Raw genomic sequence first — 20,756 nt, forward strand, 5'->3', positions numbered from 1 at the left:
GAAGTCTACTTTGAATCATGTAAACCTCATTTAATAAGTCTTCTCTTATTTTCCCATTTCCTTCCTATTGTCTATTTGTATTTCAAGCTGTGGGTTTACAGCCACTTCATTGACAATACAGAGTTGAGTATTTGGGGTCTAACAGTAACTGATGTTCTTGGCCCTCATCTGAGGTTCTGTAAACAGCTCCTACTGCTGTTGCTTTTACAAGAACCTGGGAGTGGTCTCTTGGTCACCAGTAGTTACAAAGAGTGAAGCAATGAAAGTGAGTTTCATAAAGGAGACCTCTGGGTAAGAAACTTGAGTTAATGAGAAGCTCCAGTCCCAGAGGTGAGAGTTAACTGAGATATTGTAGCATCTGAAATAAGTCTATACCTTAGGCCGAGTCCTGCCTAAGAAGCTTTTCCTTCCCTTCATTTGCTTTACTAGCTCCAATGAAAAAACATTGACTTTACAAACATCAACATTTGGGTGAGATGTCAAACTTCATTTGTTTTTGCTTAATGTACTAGTTTTGACAGAGAACTCCTGTATTCTGTATGGATGTGGATGTTTGGGTTTTTTATAGGCTGTGGAAAATGAAAAGTAAGCAAGAGTTGCTCTTCGGCACTGGCATGTTCTGGTTATACGCTGAAAGTAGCGTATCTTTTTAATACAGGTATCTCCTGGGGACACTGGATGGGATGTCTTCAGCTTAGACTATCACGTTGATGGGCCAATAGCAACGGTAATGTTGTATACTGCTGACTATGAACATATCTCAGATACTGAGTTAAATTGCTAAATATTTTTTATTGAAATAAGCTTTTTTTTTTTATTCCCAAGTGTAAGATCAGAGCAACTTCTTCTTTTTTATTTTTTTTTCTGGCATTTAGAATGCACCCACTGTATAAACAGTTGAGCCAAAATCTCAATTTTTATAAAGTAACTGTGAGTGCTAGAAAGCTAAGTTTAAAACAATCATTACTGAAAATCGGTAATTCATTTGTTCCAGCAGAGATTTTAGCAAGTGCTTAATAAACGGAGTGCTCTTCTTCTATTATTACTAGTCTGTAGCTGCTAATTTGGGATAATTTGCAAGGAACTGAAGAATGTATCTGAGGAAAACCTATTTGTACTGTCTAAATGACATTTGATAGGTAGCGTTCATTAGAACTACAGAGAAAATAGCTGGAGAAAGCATTTATCCTCTATAGAGAGTTTGTAAAGAACTTTTTTTTTAAAAGGACATCAAAATGTGAGTCTGACCAGCAGAAGCAATTTTCACATATGTACATAGTTTGAAAAGAGTGGAATGTTTAGGCTTTGTCATGTTCACCGTTTCTTAACACTTGCCACAGTGCCCTGGGCCTATATGAATGTTGGGTGACTCCGTTCAGCCCTTGAGGGAGGATCTTCCCAAAAGCTCTGGGGCTTCCAGGGATTTTGTTTTGACAATATTAACCAATAAACTGCATGGGTCAGATAAGATGGACTGTGAAGAGGTTCTTAGTCCTTCTGAACGCATGGTATGTGTATTAAATTTGTACCGATGTTTCATTTGTGTTGTAGGTATTTACACGGGAGTGCATGAGCCACTATCTAAGAGTATTTAATTTCCTTTGGAGAGCGAAGCGAATGGAGTATATTCTTACTGATATATGGAAAGGGCACATGTGCAATGCAAAGCTTCTGAAAAGTATGCCAGGTGAGAGAGGCCCAAAGGAATGACATGCTTGTAAGATGCAGTCAGCTAACTCCAGTTTATTTTAAACTGTATTAAGAGGGGCGGGGAAGTTTGTTGGGACAGGTAAATTTTATATTTTGTTGCTTCTTTGATTGACTTTAATGGTAGATAGTGAGGAAGATAAAATAACATGATTGGAAGTGGAGGTTTCCTATTTGTTTTACTTAATCCTTGGTTGTGAGTTTTTGTAGCAGTGAGCAAACAAAACACCCTGTCTCTGGAAAGAGATTGTTACTCTCCCATCCCCTTTTGTTCATATTTGTTGATTTCTTGCAATCTGTACTCTGTGTCTCCCTCTTGTGCTGGAAGCAGTTAAGTCTCATACACACACCCTTCTGAATTTACCAGTTTTACCTTCACTCATTCCCTGTGCTTTTGTTTAGCTAAGAACAGAAGAGACTAAGATAAGAAAAACTGAGAAGAAATAGGAAAACTCTTAAGTGCTCTTTTCTCTCAGTTTTACTGAGGGGTTTATTGAGAGTTACACTTCTTTGTGTAAAATAGTAATATTTACAAAGATATATTTATGTTTTCATAATTAGGAACTGTTTAGTGGGTGGGAGTGGACTCCTTGGCCTCAGAAGGTCATGGGGAAACAAGCTCTGGTAAAGTCTGCTGCAGTGCACAAGGCTGAAGTCTGGAACTGTATGGGATGACTAGATTTCCCTTCTGTGAGACAGGATTTAGCTTACTGACATTTCCCTGGCCCAAATAACGGCTTGTTTGACTCAAAACCAGTGGTCTACTGCATTCTTGCTTTCTGTTCCTTTGAGACTGTGGTGCAGTTAACATTTTATTCTCATCACCTGAGGGTCTTCAGGCTGGAGCTCTTGCCCATTGCTAGGGTTTTGTTATTTTCTTCTCAAAAGGAAGTTTGTGTTTTCTTCCTTCCTTTCCCCCTAGCTTTGGGATGCCTTTCTTATGCTTTGCCATGGAGCAATCTTCTGCAAATAAAGGCTCAGTCGTTTGTCACCTTTAGGCTTGGCTGTGTTTTAAGTAACGCAGCAGTTTAAAATCCTACCCAACCTCTTATAGCTATTGTTGGCAGGAGGAGTGAGTACTGTATTTCTCAGTTTGTGCCTCTGACAAAGAAGAGTATGTTTATAAAGTCCTGTCCCTTCAGGCAGAAGGCAGCTCAGGAGTTTTTCTTGCTCACTGGCATGTCTGAGTTGGAAGCTGTGAGTAGGATTTTTTCTGAAACACATGGAGAGTCCACTCCAGCACCGATTTATGAAGAAGCAGTAGAACTTGCTTTTATTTTCTCTCCCTCCAAAACAGTACCTTGGCCTTCCAGTCACAGAGCACCAAATGGAAGACAGTAACTGACAGCAGGAAGCAGCTGCAGGGTCTTTTGCTTTTCAGCCATAAAGAGGTAGCATTGACTTTCAAGGATAGCTTTATTCACGATTCCCAAAAAGTCCTAACAGCCAGAGATTTTAATGCTTTAAAGGAGTACTTCTAGAGACTAGTGTCAAGCTTGCTCTTTTCCTATTGGGAATTTGAAGAAGAAACACAGATATATCCAATTCACCAGTGTTGAGGAATTTCTGTTGTTTAGCCAACCCTGAAGGTTTTTTCATTGACTCTATTTAAAGCAGATGTACCATCATGTCTTAGGGATAGTCTTCCTGCAAAGACATATGAAATGAAGAACAGAGTAGCTTCTTGTAATATCTGTCAGGTCATTGGATGGTTCTGTAACATCTGAAGATACGAAAATGTAAAATTCTTTTGTAGTAGTCTCCCAGCTTGTCCGCAGTGGTAAATTACTTTAACAGCTTTTTAGAAACTGCTTCCTCTGTTTGGATATCTGCCTGATTCTAGAAGGCTGAGTATCTTCATTCCAGAGAATTTTTGCAGTTGATGGTGATCTTGATAATACCTTTCTGCAACAGAGTTACCTTTGCTTACAGATGAGCAGCTGAGACCATTAGTGACTTACCTGTGAGTCTCTGTGGTTGAGTTGGAGTTGAACCTGGCCTGTATGAGCCGCAAATTCTCTACCCCTATCACAGCTGCCCTCTCTTTAGGTCCCAGTGTAGCTAAGTAATGCAACATACGCTCTGTGTTTTGAAGGCTAATGGTAAGAGATGCAAGAGGCCGCAGAAGCAAGTGCAAATCCGAGGCCTCAGATTTTCAACCGAAAGAACGCATGGGCCATTAACTGTGTTTTGGTCTCTTGAGACTTAGAGAGCGTTGTTCAGTTGTGATACTCAGCAAGTTTCCAGCACTGTCTGAGCACGCAGTTGGTGTCATCTTTGGCTCACGTTTTCTTGGAGTTAATTGTGCAATATTCATTGCTCATCTGTTGCCAGCAAGTATTGCTGCTACCATCCAAGATTAGTGATTGTTTTATGAAATATTCGATTTGGTAGAAAGTTTACCAAGCTGGTTTGATGGCTGTGCCTGTCCTTGCGGTCTTTAACATGCCATCTCTTTGGATTTTTTACAGAGCTTTCTGGGGTGCTGCATCAGTGTCACGTTCTGGCATCAGAAATGGTCCATTTCATTCATCAAATGCAGTATTACATTACATTTGAGGTATACTCTATCCACCCAATTAGTTGCTTAAAAACGAAGTACTTTTTAATACCCTGTATATGTTGTGTGTCTTAAATTTCAAAAAGCTTGTCACCTAGCAAATCAAAACAGCCCAATCCTGAATCATTGCTCCAGGTGCTTGAATGTTCGTGGGATGAACTCTGGAACAAGGTCCAACAAGCACAGGACTTGGATCACATCATTGCAGCTCATGAAGTTTTTCTAGACACAATCATAGCTCGGTGCTTGCTGGATAGCGATTCCAGGGTAAGTCTTCTCCTTTACCTTAAATTGTAGCTTTCTGATCTTGGCTTATATGTTAAGAGAAGACACTCAGCCAGCAGTGTGCCCAGGTGGCCAAAAAGGCCAACAGCATCCTGGCTTGTATCAAGAATAGTGTGGCAGCAGGACTAGGGAAGTGATTGTGCCACTGTGCTCGGTGCTGGTGAGGCCCCATCTTGAATCCTGTGTGCAGTTTTGGGCCTCTCATCATAAGAAAGACACTGAGGTGCTGGAGCGAGTTCAGAGAAGGGCAACGAAGCTGGTGAGGGGCCTGGAGCACAAGTCTGATAAGGAGCGGCAGAGGGAGCTGGGGCTGTTTAGCCTGGAGAAAAGGAGGCTGAGGGGAGACCTGATCGCTCTCTGCAACCACCTGAAAGGAGGTTGTAGCATGGAGGGGGTTGGTCTCTTCTCCTAAGTAGTAAGTGATAGGACGAGAGGAAATGGCCTTAAGTTGTGCCAGGGGAGATTTAGATTGAATATTAGGAAAAAAGTCTTCCTGGAAAGGGTTAACAGGCTGCCCAGGGAAGCGGTTGAGTCACCATCGCTGGATGTGTTTAAAAAAGCGTTTAGACGCAGTTCTTAGGAACATGGTTTAGTGCTAGAGTTAGGTTATGGTGGGACTCGATGATCCTGAGGGTCTCTTCCAACTGAAATGATTTTATTCTATTCTAAGATGGTTCCTATGTTACAGGAGCAAGGGGAGTAGTCACTTTTCTTCCTCTAAAACCTTATAATGGTAGACTGTACATACTTCCCACACACAGTGACAGATGCTGATTATGAAACTTGTTATGATGTGGGTCAGTTGCTTTTGGTCCTAAGAAGCTGTGTGATCATGCAGCAACTGACTTTGGGCTTTGCAAAACAGCCTCTCCAGCTGTATGCAAAAAGTTTTAATTTACTCCTGTTCTGAGGTGTGGTAGTAACTTCAAAACACTTTTGCCGTACAACTGTTTCATTGTTTTGTTGCTTAACTGTCTCATAGGTACTTCTCAACCAGCTTCGAGCAGTTTTTGATCAGATCATTGAGCTTCAGAATGCCCAAGAGACAATGTACAGAGCTGCTTTGGAGGAGTTGCAGCTGAGGTTGCAATTTGAAGAAAGGAAAAAACAGCGTGAGCTTGAGGTACAATAAGGATGTTACTAGAATATGAAAACTGAGGCAGATATACTTGTCTTTAGATATGTGGAGGATTTTAGGTAATGTGTAGAAGTAGAGGAAAAATGAAAAATGTAGTTGGGACAATTAAGAAAGTCGTCAGCAGTAGCTAGTGAATTCAAATGAAGCTGCTGAATGGTAGTTTTCATTTCGGTCTTGCCCAAAACATCTAGGTGATTAGATTCTGCAGTGGGATTTGGAAGATGAGAAATTTAGGGCTGTTTTAGGTGAAGGAAATTGAAAAGGCTTTAATATTCTGAACTCTTTTGCAAAAAATGCCATAGCTTCATGGCTGCTTCCCTACCGTCAGTCTGTGGGACATGCAGTGCTGATGTGAGACTCATCTGCTTTGTTAACCTCAGATTTCTTTCACGTGCTGGTCAAAACCACAGGGACTGATAGTTTCAAAATTAGAGGTTGCATGTTTGACTTTCTATGGCAATGGTTGGTTTGTATAAGCATTGTGGTTTAGCTGGGCAGAAGGTGGCCCAATTAGCAACTTTTATTATGTGATGCTTGACCTCTTAACTCATTTGGTCTCTGTGTAGGGCAAGTGGGGTGTTACAGCATCAGAAGATGAAGAAGAGAGCAAGAGGATGAAAGAATTTCAAGATTCAATACCCAAAATGTGCTCACAGCTGCGAATACTAACTCACTTTTACCAGGTGCTCCTTAGATTATATTTTTTTAATATGGATTCTGAGCTTTCATATGTAGAAATCAATTTCAAATATGAAGTAGGTGTAAATTCTGTACTCACATGTGCAGTTTGTGGATCTAGGTCTTCATTTTTTGCTTCTCTACTTAGAAGCCTGTATTCACCGTTCCTCAGTAGACAGCAGGTTTTGTGATCATGTATGTTCCCCTGACAAAGATGAATAGTCTCTTTATGTAAGCCTCTTCCTTCTTCCAGTAGTAGAAATAATAGCTATCTTCTGATGTAATCTGAAAAAAAAATTCCATCTGCATTCTGTTTCTTCTCACCATCTTTGCAAGTCACTGCTATTAAAGACTGCAGAAAGGGTCCTTATTAAGGGCCCAACACTTGATTTTAAGCACACTGCGATGGGCAATGGATAAGCTCTTTGGGGGAACATGCACAGGCTATCTTCTTTTCCAATCCTGAGCTTTGTTGCGAGAACTTCAAATCTGGGAGGAATTTGCTTCTGGGTCCAAATATTGCAGCTCTCCGTCCCAGAGGAAAATGAAGACAAATTCTTTAAGAAGTGTAGGCTGTAAAGTGACAGCAGTTTTGGGGCTCTGCAGAACCGCTACAAGTTGGCCATGTAGCTTTTGGCAGCTTGGACTGTATTCCTGCTGAGCCCTACAATGGATTTCCCATGCAGGACATCTCTGGCCAGCCATACTCATCTTTGGAAGTAAAGGGGTGCTCTAGTTATGGGTGTATCCACATTAGCATTTAGTGGAGAACAGGAATGAGCTCTTCAAGTGAGTCTTCCCATCCTCCCAAAGTCCTCTCCTCTCCTTTCCTGCATGCTGTGGAGCTCCTGCAGTCCTTGGCTAGAGCTGAATGGGAAGATGAGCTCCAGAAGCACGCCTGCCACATGCCCAGTGCAAGTCCCGCATAAAAACCACACCAAACGCAGAGAGTTTAGTGACTGGGTCTGTAGCACTGACTGCCCTACCTGGCAGATGCTCTGCTGTGCTGGGTGCTGCTTGCTGCTGTATAACCTACATCAAGTTACGTATTTTTGAAGGAAGCAGTGCTGGCCTGCAGCGTACGTGCAACACAGAAACAAATGAGGTCTCCTGTTGGCACAGGTTGGGTCCCGAATGGTCTCCCGGGTGTAATGGGGCTGCCCTGGGAGGGCCGGGACAGTGGCAGCCCAGGAGCCTTTGGGCAGATGGAGGGTGCCAGCAGGGCAAGGGAGGGTCTGTTTAAATGACTGAGCTGTTCACACTGAAGATTCTGAAGTGCACGGCAGGTGTTTGAAGATAAAATGAAGCTCTGGGTTTTTTCAGGAAGAGTAAATCCAGCACAACTCATTTGATAACAGTTGGGTATAAATGCTTGTGCTTGCCCTTTCCCAGATTCCCTCTGCCTCCTTGCCAGGCCTGTGCAACACCTGGCATCCCTGTGCCAAACACTCCGTTGATGTCAGCTGTCTCTTGGGTTTCTTTTTCTCCTTCAGGGAATCGTCCAGCAGTTCTTGGTCCTGCTGACAACCAGTTCTGACGAAAGCCTTCGGTTTCTTAGCTTTAGATTGGACTTCAATGAACATTATAAAGCAAGAGAGCCGAGGCTTCGGGTGTCCTTGGGCACCAGAAGCAGGCGAAGCTCACACATGTGAAACAACTGCTAAGGGCTGCACCTCGGTATCCGAAGGATGTTGAACCTCTTGTTGGACAAGGCGATCAGTGTTGACATCATACAAGCAAATCGTGCGTGATCGGTGTCTCCCATTTCTGCAGGCAACATGTTTTCAGTCATGTGATTGTGTGACACTGTATAGCAGAAAGCAAAAAAGTAGGGTTTTTTTTACACTGAAGTTTCTAGAATGATCAGACTAAATGGGCTGATTGAACCTCTTCCAATCATATTCTTAAATCATCCTTTTAAACAAATGCCAATTTTATTTGAAGCTTTCTGAGCTCTCTCTGTTGTAACTTACATCTATGTCCAGGAAATTGCATCTTTTGTTTATAGAAAGCACCATTTCCTTTTTTAACAAGAAAATAAGAAGGTTATTTTTTCTATATGTACTTGTTGTATTTGAAGAGAGCTTTTGTTAAAGCCAACAGATTAGAACCCAGACCTAATGTCCTTGTTGAGAAGCTATACAGCATTTCATTATACTGATTTTCAGTGTTGTGATGTGTTTGTGTGAGAAACTTTGTATCAGGAGACATAAACTGATATTTAATTTTTTTATTGTTTTCAAAGTTAACAAATGGAAATAAAATTAGTAGGGAAATTCTATGGTTACTGTACAGGAGAAAGCTCTAGAAGCAAAGCAGGAGTGTATCTGTTGCATATAAGATCTAAAAACATGAAGTTAAAGCCTCAGTACTATGAAAGCAAAGTGGATTGAATGAAATAATTGATGTTCAAAATCAGATGTGTAGAAACAAACTGACTTGGCTAATGTTGACTTCATTTTCTTTTTTTCCCTATTTTTTCACTGTAAATATTTATATATTGCTGTCCAGATGTTGGGGAGAGGGGGATTCTTCTTTTGCAAAGTTGTCATTATATCAGGTCATTTATTATGTTCCACAAGTGCAAGCTTAGAAAAATAAAACCACAATTATCTTTCAAACAAGTAGTTTGCTTTTTGTAATTGAAAGATTATGATTTTTCCACAGGGTAAGAAAGGAGAAGCTTCCGGTTAGGAATGTATTGATTTACAGATCCCTGCCACTTACAGGATTTTGGTACTAGTCTTATCTCTACTTAAGAGTTGTATGCAATTCATTAATTAGCAGCTGTCCTTAGACCAACCAGGTCTGTTACCTTTTTTGCCTTCTGCCCTCACTCCGCGTTAACCTTGGGAAGCAGTGGCACCTGCCAGGCCGTGCAGGTGAGGCTGTTGCGAGTCGTGACAGAGGTGAACTCTCATGGGGATGATACACCGACTTGCAGCCCTGAACTAGCGGGTTTGACCTCTGGACACCAGGGTTCCCGTTACTGTGCAGGCCTTGGAGTCCGCGCTTTTGTTAAATAAAAGATGGAAGGCTTTTAACCCCGTGCTCTTAAAGGACCTGCTGGTTCAGCCACCCTCATGGGAACACCTGCAGGCAGCATTGCAGCTGTAGGGAAATATGGACCCTGAAGCCAGGGATGTTCTGTGTGCCAAAGGAGAGCTGAAGGATGCTGAGCTTGCCGTCACAAAATCACAAGTCAGTTGATAGGCAGGAGGACTCTGTGGGTGCGGTGGGAACATATTGTTCTTTCAAAGTCTCAAAGAACTACCAAGCTTATGTGATTGTATTTGGACTGCCCGGACTGTCTAAGCCCAGCTAGTGGAGAGATCCACATTTGTACTGCAAGCCTTGTAGGAGGTGTAGTATTCAAGGAGTAAGTGGTGTTGAACAGATGTGTCTGCTGTGCTGGGCCTCGTACCTGGCACCTGAGCAGCCTGAATGCCACAGCATCTGCTGTGTTGGGAACCTGTTGGAGGACATCCTGTGTGCCAGGGCAGGGGAAGAAAGAAAGTCCCTATGGATGAGACCTGCACAGTGCACTGTAGGAAAATCCACCAAGGCTCCATCCAGTGCCGCACAAACGCAGCGTGCCCAGCATCTGGAGGGGCATAAGTTTTACTTGCTACCCGTATCCCTCTCTTTATCCTACTTATATTCCTGGTCTTATTCTGTCATATTAAAACAGCTATTTCGTTAAGCCAAAGCCAATGGCATCCTGGGGTGTATTAGAAGTGGGGTGGTTAGTAGGTTGAGAGAGGTTCTCCTTCCCCTCTACTCTGCTCTGGTGAGACCGCATGTGGATTATTGTGTCCAGTTCTGGGGCCCTCAGTTCAAGAAGGGCAGGGAACTGCTGGAGGGAGTCCAGCGCAGGGCCACGAAGATGATGAAGGGAGTGGAGCATCCCCCTTATGAGGAAAGGCTGAGGGAGCTGGGTCTCTTTAGCTTGGAGGAGATGGAGGGGTGACCTCATTAATGTTTATAAATATGTAAAGGGTGAGTGTCACAAGGATGGAGCCAGGCTCTTGGTGACAACCAATGATAGGACAAGGGGCAATGGGTGCAAACTGGAACACAGGAAGTTCCACTTAAATATGAGAAGAAACTTCTTCATGGTGAGAGTGCCAGAGCACTGGAACAGGCTGCCCAGGGAGGTTGTGGAGTCTCCTTCTCTGGAGACATTCAAAACCCACCTGGACACATTCCTGTGTAGCCGCATCTGGGTGTCCCTGCTCCAGCGGGGGGATTGGACTAGATGATCTTTCGAGGTCCCTTCCAATCTCTAACATCCTGTCATTCTGTGATTTGTTGTGAGGCCTTTCTTGCTGAGATCCAGAAAAAACCCTGCATCCTCTCTCTCTCACTGACCTCCTGATGCATACCGAGTTGTATTTACATCTATATATGTAGAACTTATTTTTATATATTGTATATTAGTGGGAGATATCTTCCACTAATATATATCTTTATCTCCCGCTAATGGACCTCCGTCCTGCTCAGCCAGTGAGGGGGCAGGACAGGGCCATTAGTATGTCTACAGATGTGGTGTGTACGTGTGCTCTGTGTGCTCGTGCCTATGGGGGATGCAACCTGAACCTTGCTACTGGTTGGAGCTGCAGCAGCCTATCTGTTAGGCTGCTGGATTCAGCAGTTCCTAACAAAAGTGAGAGAAAAATTGTCTTACATGTCATTTGTGCTTGGAGACCAATATTGAATTCTATATACACGTGCAGACATAGTGTAAAAGTTGGCAACCTCCTTCTGCTGTGACTGTATGAGTCGCTTACCTTTCAGTGTGTGCCAGCAGCCAAGTACATAGTTCCAAAGGGAAACAGGAGTTTTACAATTTTATTTTTTAACACTGAGCTGCTTATCTACTACAATCAATGTTAAAGACTATAATTCCTAACAACAGATTGTCTCCTTGTACTTGGCACTGGTGAGGCCCCACCTCGAATTCCATGTTCATTTTTGAGCCCCTCACTACAAGAAAGACACTGAGGTGCTGGAGCGAGTTCAGAGAAGGGCAATGAAGCTGGTGAGGGGTCTGGAGCACAAGTCTGATGAGGAGCGGCTGAGGGAGCTGGGGCTGTTCAGCCTGGAGAAAAGGAGGCTGAGGGGAGACCTGATCGCTCTCTGCAACCACCTGAAAGGAGGTTGTAGCATGGAGGGGGTTGGTCTCTTCTCCCAGGTAACAAGTGACAGGACAAGAGGAAATGGCCTCAAGTTGCACCAGGGGAGGTTTAGATTGGATATTAGGAAAAATTTCTTCCTGGAAAGGGTTGTCAGGCATTGGAACAGGCTGCCCAGGGAAGTGGTGGAGTCACCATCCCTGGAGGTGTTTAAAAGATGCATAGATGAGGTTCTTAGGGACGTGGTTTAGTGCTAGATTTAAATTACGTTTGGACTCAATGACCTTAAGGGTCTCTTCCAACCAAAATGATTCTATGATTCTATGAACACGTTTACTCTTTCAAGGCTATTCTTTATTTTGTGAGGTTTGTAATGCAAGCTTATGGCTGGCGATTTCAATGCTTTTCTGTTGGAGCCACAGTGTCTGAAAATATAAATACAGCTGAGAGCCAAAGCAGTCGCGTCGCTGGGCTGAAACAGGCCCAGGTTCTCCTGCTGTCTGCATCCTGTCCTGGAGCTGCCGCAAACTGACCCTGTATGCTCAGCTCCCTTCTTTTCAGTATTGCCGAGGACTAAAGAAATTTCTGAGAAACTGCAGTAAAAAGCAGATGTGCAGAAACAAAGGATAAAATTAGCAGCCACCTTAGGATGTCATACAATATACACAACTCTTCTGGAGCGAAGGGCTATATGTGGTGCTACCGACATCATACATACATTTAAAGGAAAAGAACTGGAAAGCATTTATGTCTTGTTCTTTTAAACCTCTAGGAATATTTATCCTGGTAACACATACAGAAATTATGTCTTAACCAATATGAACTCTGAAGACAAAAAAAAGTTAAAAAACAGCCCCTGAAAATTTAATCTCCCTCTATAAGTTACAACAGCTTGTCTGCATCAGGGTACAGTGTGATGCAATTTAATATTTTTCAGACATCCACTAGGAAATGCAGAAGCCCATGATAAAATGTATTTTTCAGTGAATTATAGATTTAGGATAGGAGACAAGAACGGAATAAAATCATAATCTGTTTTTATTTTTCACTCAAGGCCCTGTGGATTTTCTCCTCTTATACAAGATGCAGTAAGCAAATGCTAAGGTCTCTCAACTCTACGTAGGAGGATACTTTTCTTTATAAAAACCCCTAAATCTACGTGATTTGTTTTGTTAAAATTATTTGTGGAAGGATTCTGTCTTGCTTGTGTCACATATGTAAGATCTCAATTTTTTGGACAAGAACTTTTTTCACCCTTTCAAAATAGCATTTCTATCAAGAATTGCCAGTTATCTTTGTTCAGTGTGAGAACTGTAACTTCCAGTATGCCACATCTAGCAATGATTTTCGGTATTGAGGACACTCTTCAAGTGCATGTGTGATTTTTTAAACACACACTAAGACATGAAAGGTAATGATTTTTAAAAAAAGGAGGTATCTGGACAGAAAATTGAAGGGTTTTTAAGAACTTCTAGACTTAAGGACAGAAGTTGTCTCTGACATTTCGTGCACATTTCCTAATGCTGACCTTAGAAACCAGCTGTGGTTGTACACATTTGCACTTACTGCAATTTTCACCCAAATGAGCAGCTTGAGAGAAGACAGAGAATATTTCACGCACAGATAAAGGTGCTCAGAGACTTCTTGGAACTGCCTAGCTAATTTTGAAAATTGTCTTTTGGCTACTTGAAACTTAAAATATCACTTTAACCTCTAATGAGATTCTACTGATTAGAGAGAGGAAAAAAGGGTTTGGAGAGCTGAAAGAGATGTGCAAACATTTGCAGGTAGAGCAGAGACAGGTAGAAGAATTTCCTGTTTCAAAAGTCAGAGGAAATAATTTTTTATGGTTTCCAAAAGGGCTTTGTAACCATCACCTGCTCTACCCAAGTTAACACACAAAAATCACTTCCAGTGCCAAGGATAACAAAGAACAATCACAAGTAAGATAGTCTTAGTCTGCAGTAGTTCAGAGTGCAGCATTTCTGCAGCTGTTTTTGCTACTAGTCATTTGTCACTCTGAGGGCTTGCTGAGCTGCCCTTTAAAAATATAATGAAAATGCATTAGGTTTATATTGACAGGGAATACTACAAATTTAACATACGAACTACTCGGTCTCCTTAAAGTTTTAAGCCAGGCTCCCTGATGCAGTGTTTTAACTATTTTATATTAGCTTGGAGCAATGCAGTCTTTAAGGCATCAGAAGTACTTGTAAGAGTTAACTCGATACTTACTCTTTTTCACCAGAAGAGCAGCAAAGGTGCCTCAGTCAGTATTTGTTTTCCTTCTTTTTATACCAAACTTAGCTGTTGCTAATGCATTTTAACTACCCAATATCTTACATTCTGTCATAAAATCATTGGGCTCAAACCTGAGCTCCACACAAGTGGAAACAGAGACTCGATTGCAGGTGAAAGGACAGAGATGAGGAGAGGTGCCTCAGGTCAGAGAGAATACAGAGGTCACAAAAGGTAAAGAAGCCAAGGTGATGGATGGTCCCTCACAAAAGGAGAGAAAGGCAGAGGAGAAGAGAGCAGGGATCCAGAAAGACAGCAAATGGTGACCAAAGAGATGCTCAGGAAAGAGTAGAGAAAGAAAAACAGTTAAAAAAAACATCTGAGAAGTGTAGGATGGTAAATTTATATCACTGCACAGTTAATTTACTTCAGCTCTTTGTGGAGCAGATTCTGTTAAATGTTTTCCTCCAGAAGTCATCAGAACAGCAATTAAGTTGCTAAACATTGGAGTATGGAAAATGCAATTAGAGTGATTGTTACCATCAATCTGAATTTTAAAAGATATGATAGGAAAAAGCTGTTGGAAGGTGATTGCCCCTGTATGAAATCTTCCAGTGCCACGGAGAATGAAAACCAATTATTTGCATTTGAGATACACACCACAAGAACAAGGTAGTTGTGCGTCTAGGATCCCTCTCACTTCTACAATGGGAACATTCCCAAAACTATTCAAGGCCACTTCATCTCCCTTTATTTTTTTTCCAAAAATTGCCAAGAGAAAGGCAAAGAACACAGCCGTCTGCTTTGCTTTCTAACAAGGCACTCCATTCACTTCTTAAAGAGAGTATTTGTACTGAGTTTTACCGCTTGCTTCTAATGAATGGTGCTGAAGGGCATAAAGCAAGCATACAGAGAACATAAAATGTGGAGTAAAAATAGTATTTGATAAAGGAGGAAAACAGGAGAATTCCCACTCGTGACTTTATTAACACAGCCAAAGTTTAAGACAAAAACTGAATATATTTTTGACAGCTGTGATCCACATTATTAAAACATCCATAAATAAACTGAATTACCCTATTTGTTATCTTGTAAAAGAGCTTCACACAGTATGAATTTCTACTCTTTGTGTACATATGTATGTGTATATATAATATATGCATGTAATTAATGAAAGTGCCAGCAGACCACTATGAATACAATTATTATGTCATTTTATTTGCTAAGGAAAAAGGCACGATACAGATTTCTCCACTACAGCGGAATGGATGAGCCAACACTGTTTCTCTCCAAAGTGCCAACTAGGACATTAGATGCTACAGAAAATGGGTTTCATAAGCACCGCAGACAAAACAAGCATTGCGCTTCTGCAAGAGCCATTTGCAATGTAGCTGCAAAAACAATTGGAGATCAGTGCTTTCCAAAACAACTGAAGAGGAAACATGTAGTGACTTCACTACTTTAACCTTTCAGGATTCTTGTTTTCAAAGATGACTGAAAAATAAAGACAGATACATTCTGACAGTAAGTCATGTCACGACTTCCCTTTCACTTTGGTTTCCCTCCCCACCAGCCTCATTTCTCCCTTTCTAAGATCTGGGAGAATTCTGGGATCCTTGATACAGGCTAGTAAGGAGTGTTTAAAGGATGCTGTAAATACAGTTCCTGACAGATGAACTTAGTCAAGAGTTGCAGGAAAGGTGGATCCTTTAAAAAGTCATAAAAGAACAAATAATCATAACCACAATATTACACAAACATTGAATTTCCAAGAAAACCCTCCTAACAGCATTCAAACACTGAAAATCCCTGCACCCAAATTGCCTTTGTACTCCAGCACTGCATGGTAGAGGCTTTACAAGCAATATACTCCAGGTCTTTCATATTTCCATCAACCATACTACCTCATTGCCCATAGGAGCAACTAGTTGATTAGATACACTCTATAAGCTCCTGTGGGCAAAAATATATGCATTTTCAAAATTCTTTAGGGCTCACCAAAGAAACGGGGAAAAAATAGGTTGGGCATCATGAAGAAACACTTTTACTGGTACGATGTCCCACTAGGGCAGTGATCATGCCACTGTACTCAGCACTCACCTCGAATCCTGTGTTCAGTTTTGGGCCCCTCACTACAGGAAAGACACTGAGGTGCTGGAGCGAGTTCAGAGAAGGGCGACGAAGCTGGTGAGGGGTCTGGAGCACAAGTCTGATGAGGAGCGGCTGAGGGAACTGGGGCTGTTTGGCCTGGAGAAAAGGAGGCTGAGGGGAGACCTGGTCACTCTTTGCAACCACCTGAAAGGAGGTTGTAGCATGGAGGGGGTTGGTCTCTTCTCCCAAGCAACAAGCGACAGGATGAGAGGAAGTGGCCTTAAGTTGCACCAGGGGAGGTTTAGTTTGGATATTAGGAAAAATTTCTTCCTGGAAAGGGTTGTCAGGCATTGGAACAGGCTGCCCAGGGAAGTGGTGGAGTCACCATCCCTGGAGGTGTTTAAAAGATGCGTAGATGAGGTTCTTAGGGACGTGGTTTAGAGGTGGACTTGGCAGTGTTTGGTTAATGGTTGGATTCGATGATCTTAAAGATCTTTTCCAACCAAAACGATTCTATGATCCTATCTTTTAGGAGAAAAGCAGCAAAGCAGCTCTGAGAGGTGGAGCAGCAGAGGAATGGAATCTGTCAGATCCAGACTTACCCTTGAGTTAGAACATGCGTGGAGTTTCCAATATTTCACAGGCAAAAAGTTTTGAAAACTAAAATAAATCAAGGCTCCCGCAAACCAAAGGAGCAAACCAGACATTAATAACAGGATAAGAAATAATTACAGAAGGAATAATTGGATGGTAGCCAGGAAGTATAAGAAAAGAGTAAGTGTTACCATTTCCTTAATTAAGGCTGTTAAAGGGCAATACGGTGACTCAGAAGAAACAACTGCATAGACGAAGGTTACAGGAGCTTGTGACTTAAACTATAGGGTTTCTAAAGGGGCAATTATATAATTGTCGGCTTATTTTAAGGCTCGACCTTTCTCCATTATAAACAAAGAACTCCTCAAGAGCATTTTATGAAGTTGTAAGTAGGTGCTAAATAAAATCAAATTTTTAAGTTTATCCTGGCAAACTGATTTTGATGCGGGTTACTATTTGCAGCAGGTGCTCCAACAAGGGACTTCCAGGCCTCACCAGCAGAGCGAACTGTATCAGATGCAGAATAATAGAAATCCTGCTGATGCCACCATCCCTTGCCAGAGACAGCAATGCTGCCAGAGCAGCATCACACACATCGCAGACATGGTCTCTCCTTTCTTCTGCTCAGACGCATCTCTTGTAGCGTCTTGCAGAGCTCCAGCTGAAACTCTGCATAAACCTCCCGCTTTTCTTCAGCTCACTGGCCTGGACTCTAGTACACAGTCACAGAGCAGAAGCAATTTGCTGTTCAAGCTCTGAGGCTGAAATTCCTGGAACAGCCTTTAGAGGACAGCGGAGAATTGCAAATGACACATTTTCGGCTCTAGCCTCATGGTCCGGAATCCTTCTGGGATTTTTATATGAGTTGTCAGTTCCGATTTGAAGTGCAGATGCAGTGTAACTTCTGTATTAACGTTGGCTGTTTTTGTACTGTGCCTTACATATGTAAGATTGGGGCATCTAACAACTGTATTTTTAATTATATTGTAGCCTTTACACTGATTAAGAGTTCCAGCTTCCACCTGGCTAAGCTATTGCCTCACTGAACAAACTTTTGCATTGTCAGAAGGATCTCAGTGCTTCATGGTCAGGTCTAATCGAAAAGAGAATAGTGTCCCTAGACAAAAAAATACTGGTGACTGTTGGAGGCTGTAGTGATCCTGTGCTCCAACATGAGGACTTCAAATCTGTGAGAAGTTTGCCATCTGGGTGCATATATGGAACTTCTCCCTCCCTGGGAAAATACGGGCCAAAATTTTTACAAGCTGTTGGCAATAATTAGACTGTAGTTGGGTTTTGCTCTGAACTGGCAGAAACCTGTTGGGTCAGCAGCACCAACTGCCCCACTGGGCAGACGCTCTGCTGTGCTGGGTGCTGCTTGCTGCCGTATAACCTACATCAAGTTACGTATTTTTGAAGGAAGCAGTGCTGGCCTGCAGCGTACGTGCAACACAGAAACAAATGAGGTCTCCTGTTGGCACAGGTTGGGTCCCGAATGGTCTCCCGGGTGTGATGGGGCTGCCCTGGGAGGGCCGGGACAGTGGCAGCCCAGGAGCCTTTGGGCAGATGGAGGGTGCCAGCAGGGCAAGGGAGGGTCTGTTTAAATGACTGAGCTGTTCACACTGAAGATTCTGAAGTGCACGGCAGGTGTTTGAAGATAAAATGAAGCTCTGGGTTTTTTCAGGAAGAGTAAATCCAGCACAACTCATTTGATAACAGTTGGGTATAAATGCTTGTGCTTGCCCTTTCCCAGATTCCCTCTGCCTCCTTGCCAGGCCTGTGCAACACCTGGCATCCCTGTGCCAAACACTCTGTTGATGTCAGCTGTCTCTTGGGTTTCTTTTTCTCCTTCAGGGAATCGTCCAGCAGTTCTTGGTCCTGCTGACAACCAGTTCTGACGAAAGCCTTCGGTTTCTTAGCTTTAGATTGGACTTCAATGAACATTATAAAGCAAGAGAGCCGAGGCTTCGGGTGTCCTTGGGCACCAGAAGCAGGCGAAGCTCACACATGTGAAACAACTGCTAAGGGCTGCACCTCGGTATCCGAAGGATGTTGAACCTCTTGTTGGACAAGGCGATCAGTGTTGACATCATACAAGCAAATCGTGCGTGATCGGTGTCTCCCATTTCTGCAGGCAACATGTTTTCAGTCATGTGATTGTGTGACACTGTATAGCAGAAAGCAAAAAAGCAGGGTTTTTTACACTGACGTTTCTAGAATGATCAGACTAAATGGGCTGATCGAACCTCTTCTAATCAACTTCTTAAATCATCCTTAATGAATGCGATATTTAATTCAGAACTTTCTGAGCTCTCCCCACTGTAACTTGCGTCCAGGAAATCACATGTTCTTTTGTTCAAGGAAGCACTCTTTCCTTTTTTTAACAAGAAAATATAATTCTTTTTCTATATGTACGTGTTCTGTTTGAAATCACTTCGTTTAAAGCCAAGAGTTTTGGACTCAGACCTAATGTTCTTGTTAAGAAGCTATATAAAGCATATAATTACGCTCACTTTCAATACTGTGGTATATTTTTGGCAAATTTACATACTTTAATTTTTTCTCTGTTTCAAGGTTAATTTTACAAATAAAAGTAATTTAGTAGGGAAATTCTACAGTTACCGTACAGGAACAATCTGTAGCAGCAGAGTAGGAATGACCTTATTGTATATGAAAAACCCTAAGAACTGAAGTTAAAACCTCAATACTGTCAAAGGAAAGTGTAGTTTATTTTCAAAATCTGATGTGTTAGCAAGAAAATGGCTTGGGCAATCAAGACTACTTTATTTCTCTTTCTTTCGCTATTTTTCTTTTGTAAATATTTATATACTGCTGTCCAGATACTGGGAGAGGGAAAAGCCTTTTTTTATTTGCAATGTTGTCAGGTAATTGAAATATCCATATATTATGTTCCACAGGTACAAATTAGCAAAAGAAAAACACAATTATCTTTCAAACATGTTTTGCCTTTTGTGATTGAAAGACACTAATTTTTGAGCAGAGTAAGCAGGGAGAAGCTTCCCATTCAGAGTGAAGTTGGTTTACAGATCTCTCTAGCAAACAAAGGCAGCACACGGCTTTGGTACCAGTTTGAATTGTAATTACAGTTGTGTGCAATTCATTAATTAACAACTTTCCTCAAGTAAACTATGTCTGTGGTCTTTTTTGCCCTTTACCCTTATTCTGAACCCCTGGGAAGCAGTGGCACCTGCTAGGCTGTGTAGGAGATGCTGCTGTGAGTCGTGACGCAGGTAAACTCTTGTGGGGATGATGTTTCAAACCCACGGGTGCAGACTAAGAGGTCTGCCCTCTGGACATCCAGACACTGCTGATGGTGGGAGCAGTGCTCCCCAGTGGGTTATCCTGCATGGCAACCTGCCTTTCCTAGATGGGGTGGACACAGACTTTTCAATTGCACCGTGTGGTGTAAGATGGACAGACCTGTAGAGAAGAATGGAAGTTCAGGTGGAGAGCAAGTCCTGGGAACACGGGTGGGAGAGGGCGAGGGAGGCGGGGATTTAGCTGTGGTGCCCTTTTCTTTCTGGACAATTAGACATCACTCTCAAGGGGAAGCCTTTTAAACTGAAGTGAAAAGAGGCAGATTAACTTCTTACTAGGCTGCCAATCCCTTGAAACAAATCCACTAACCAAGACTTTGCAGATTCTGTAGTTGAGGCAAAGACACTGTTTTGCCTCCTCCCAGCTCCAGTATAACATGCCCTGTATTTTTCACCAGAAGAATCTGGGTGATACAACCTGCAAATTACACTGCCAGTCCTTTCAATTCGTCTGTCATTTTGCCATCTCACAGAGAAAGGTAATATCTCAGCACTGAGTAGCTGATTTAGGCCAGGGAGGAGCAGGTCTCTGATGATGCAAAGATCTGGCACAGTATAAACTTAGGCTAAATTGTCATTAGGCTTCTGAAGCAGTCCAAGGTCAATCTCTAAGGTTAAGTAAGCAGTTTTGCTACCAGGAGAGGGACCGGCCCTGCACCAGCCTGCTCACTGTGCTGATAGGGGTAGGTTCTTCCTCAGCTGCGTTATAGGATGGCTGAGCCCTGTCCTGACCTCGGTGAGCTGTGCTGAGATTCTGATCTTTGCTTGGAAGCAGCTATTTTTGGCAAGATAAAACGTAAATCTCCAAGTTTTGCAACAAAAACATCCATTACAGCAATGCATTTGATAAAACTAATTGTGACTTATTTAGAGGATGGAGACCCATAATACCAAACTGCTGCATCTTTCAGTGTCACTGGCAGGTGTTGTGCTTATTTAATGAAGAGAGTTTGACTCATCTTTTCTCCTGCTCCCTTCCCTCTGTTTTGCCC

At 42.3% G+C, this 20,756-nt stretch overlaps 1 protein-coding gene across 1 annotated transcript in view; it reads left to right on the forward strand.

Moving 5' to 3' along the window:
• Positions 1-8,969, forward strand: part of TUBGCP3 (tubulin gamma complex component 3) — a 51,288-nt gene extending 42,319 nt beyond the window's left edge. Inside the window, exons 16-22 of the mRNA XM_065634249.1 lie at positions 659-727; positions 1,552-1,687; positions 4,179-4,267; positions 4,403-4,534; positions 5,535-5,675; positions 6,257-6,373; positions 7,862-8,969. Of these exons, the coding sequence (XP_065490321.1) occupies positions 659-727; positions 1,552-1,687; positions 4,179-4,267; positions 4,403-4,534; positions 5,535-5,675; positions 6,257-6,373; positions 7,862-8,020 (843 nt within the window). The 3' untranslated portion in view covers positions 8,021-8,969. The remainder of the gene's footprint in view (positions 1-658; positions 728-1,551; positions 1,688-4,178; positions 4,268-4,402; positions 4,535-5,534; positions 5,676-6,256; positions 6,374-7,861) is intronic.
• The last annotated feature ends 11,787 nt before the right edge of the window (positions 8,970-20,756 follow it).

The sequence above is a fragment of the Caloenas nicobarica genome, chromosome 1, assembly GCF_036013445.1.
Source record: "Caloenas nicobarica isolate bCalNic1 chromosome 1, bCalNic1.hap1, whole genome shotgun sequence".
In the NCBI taxonomy this organism is placed as follows: Eukaryota; Metazoa; Chordata; class Aves; order Columbiformes; family Columbidae; genus Caloenas; species Caloenas nicobarica.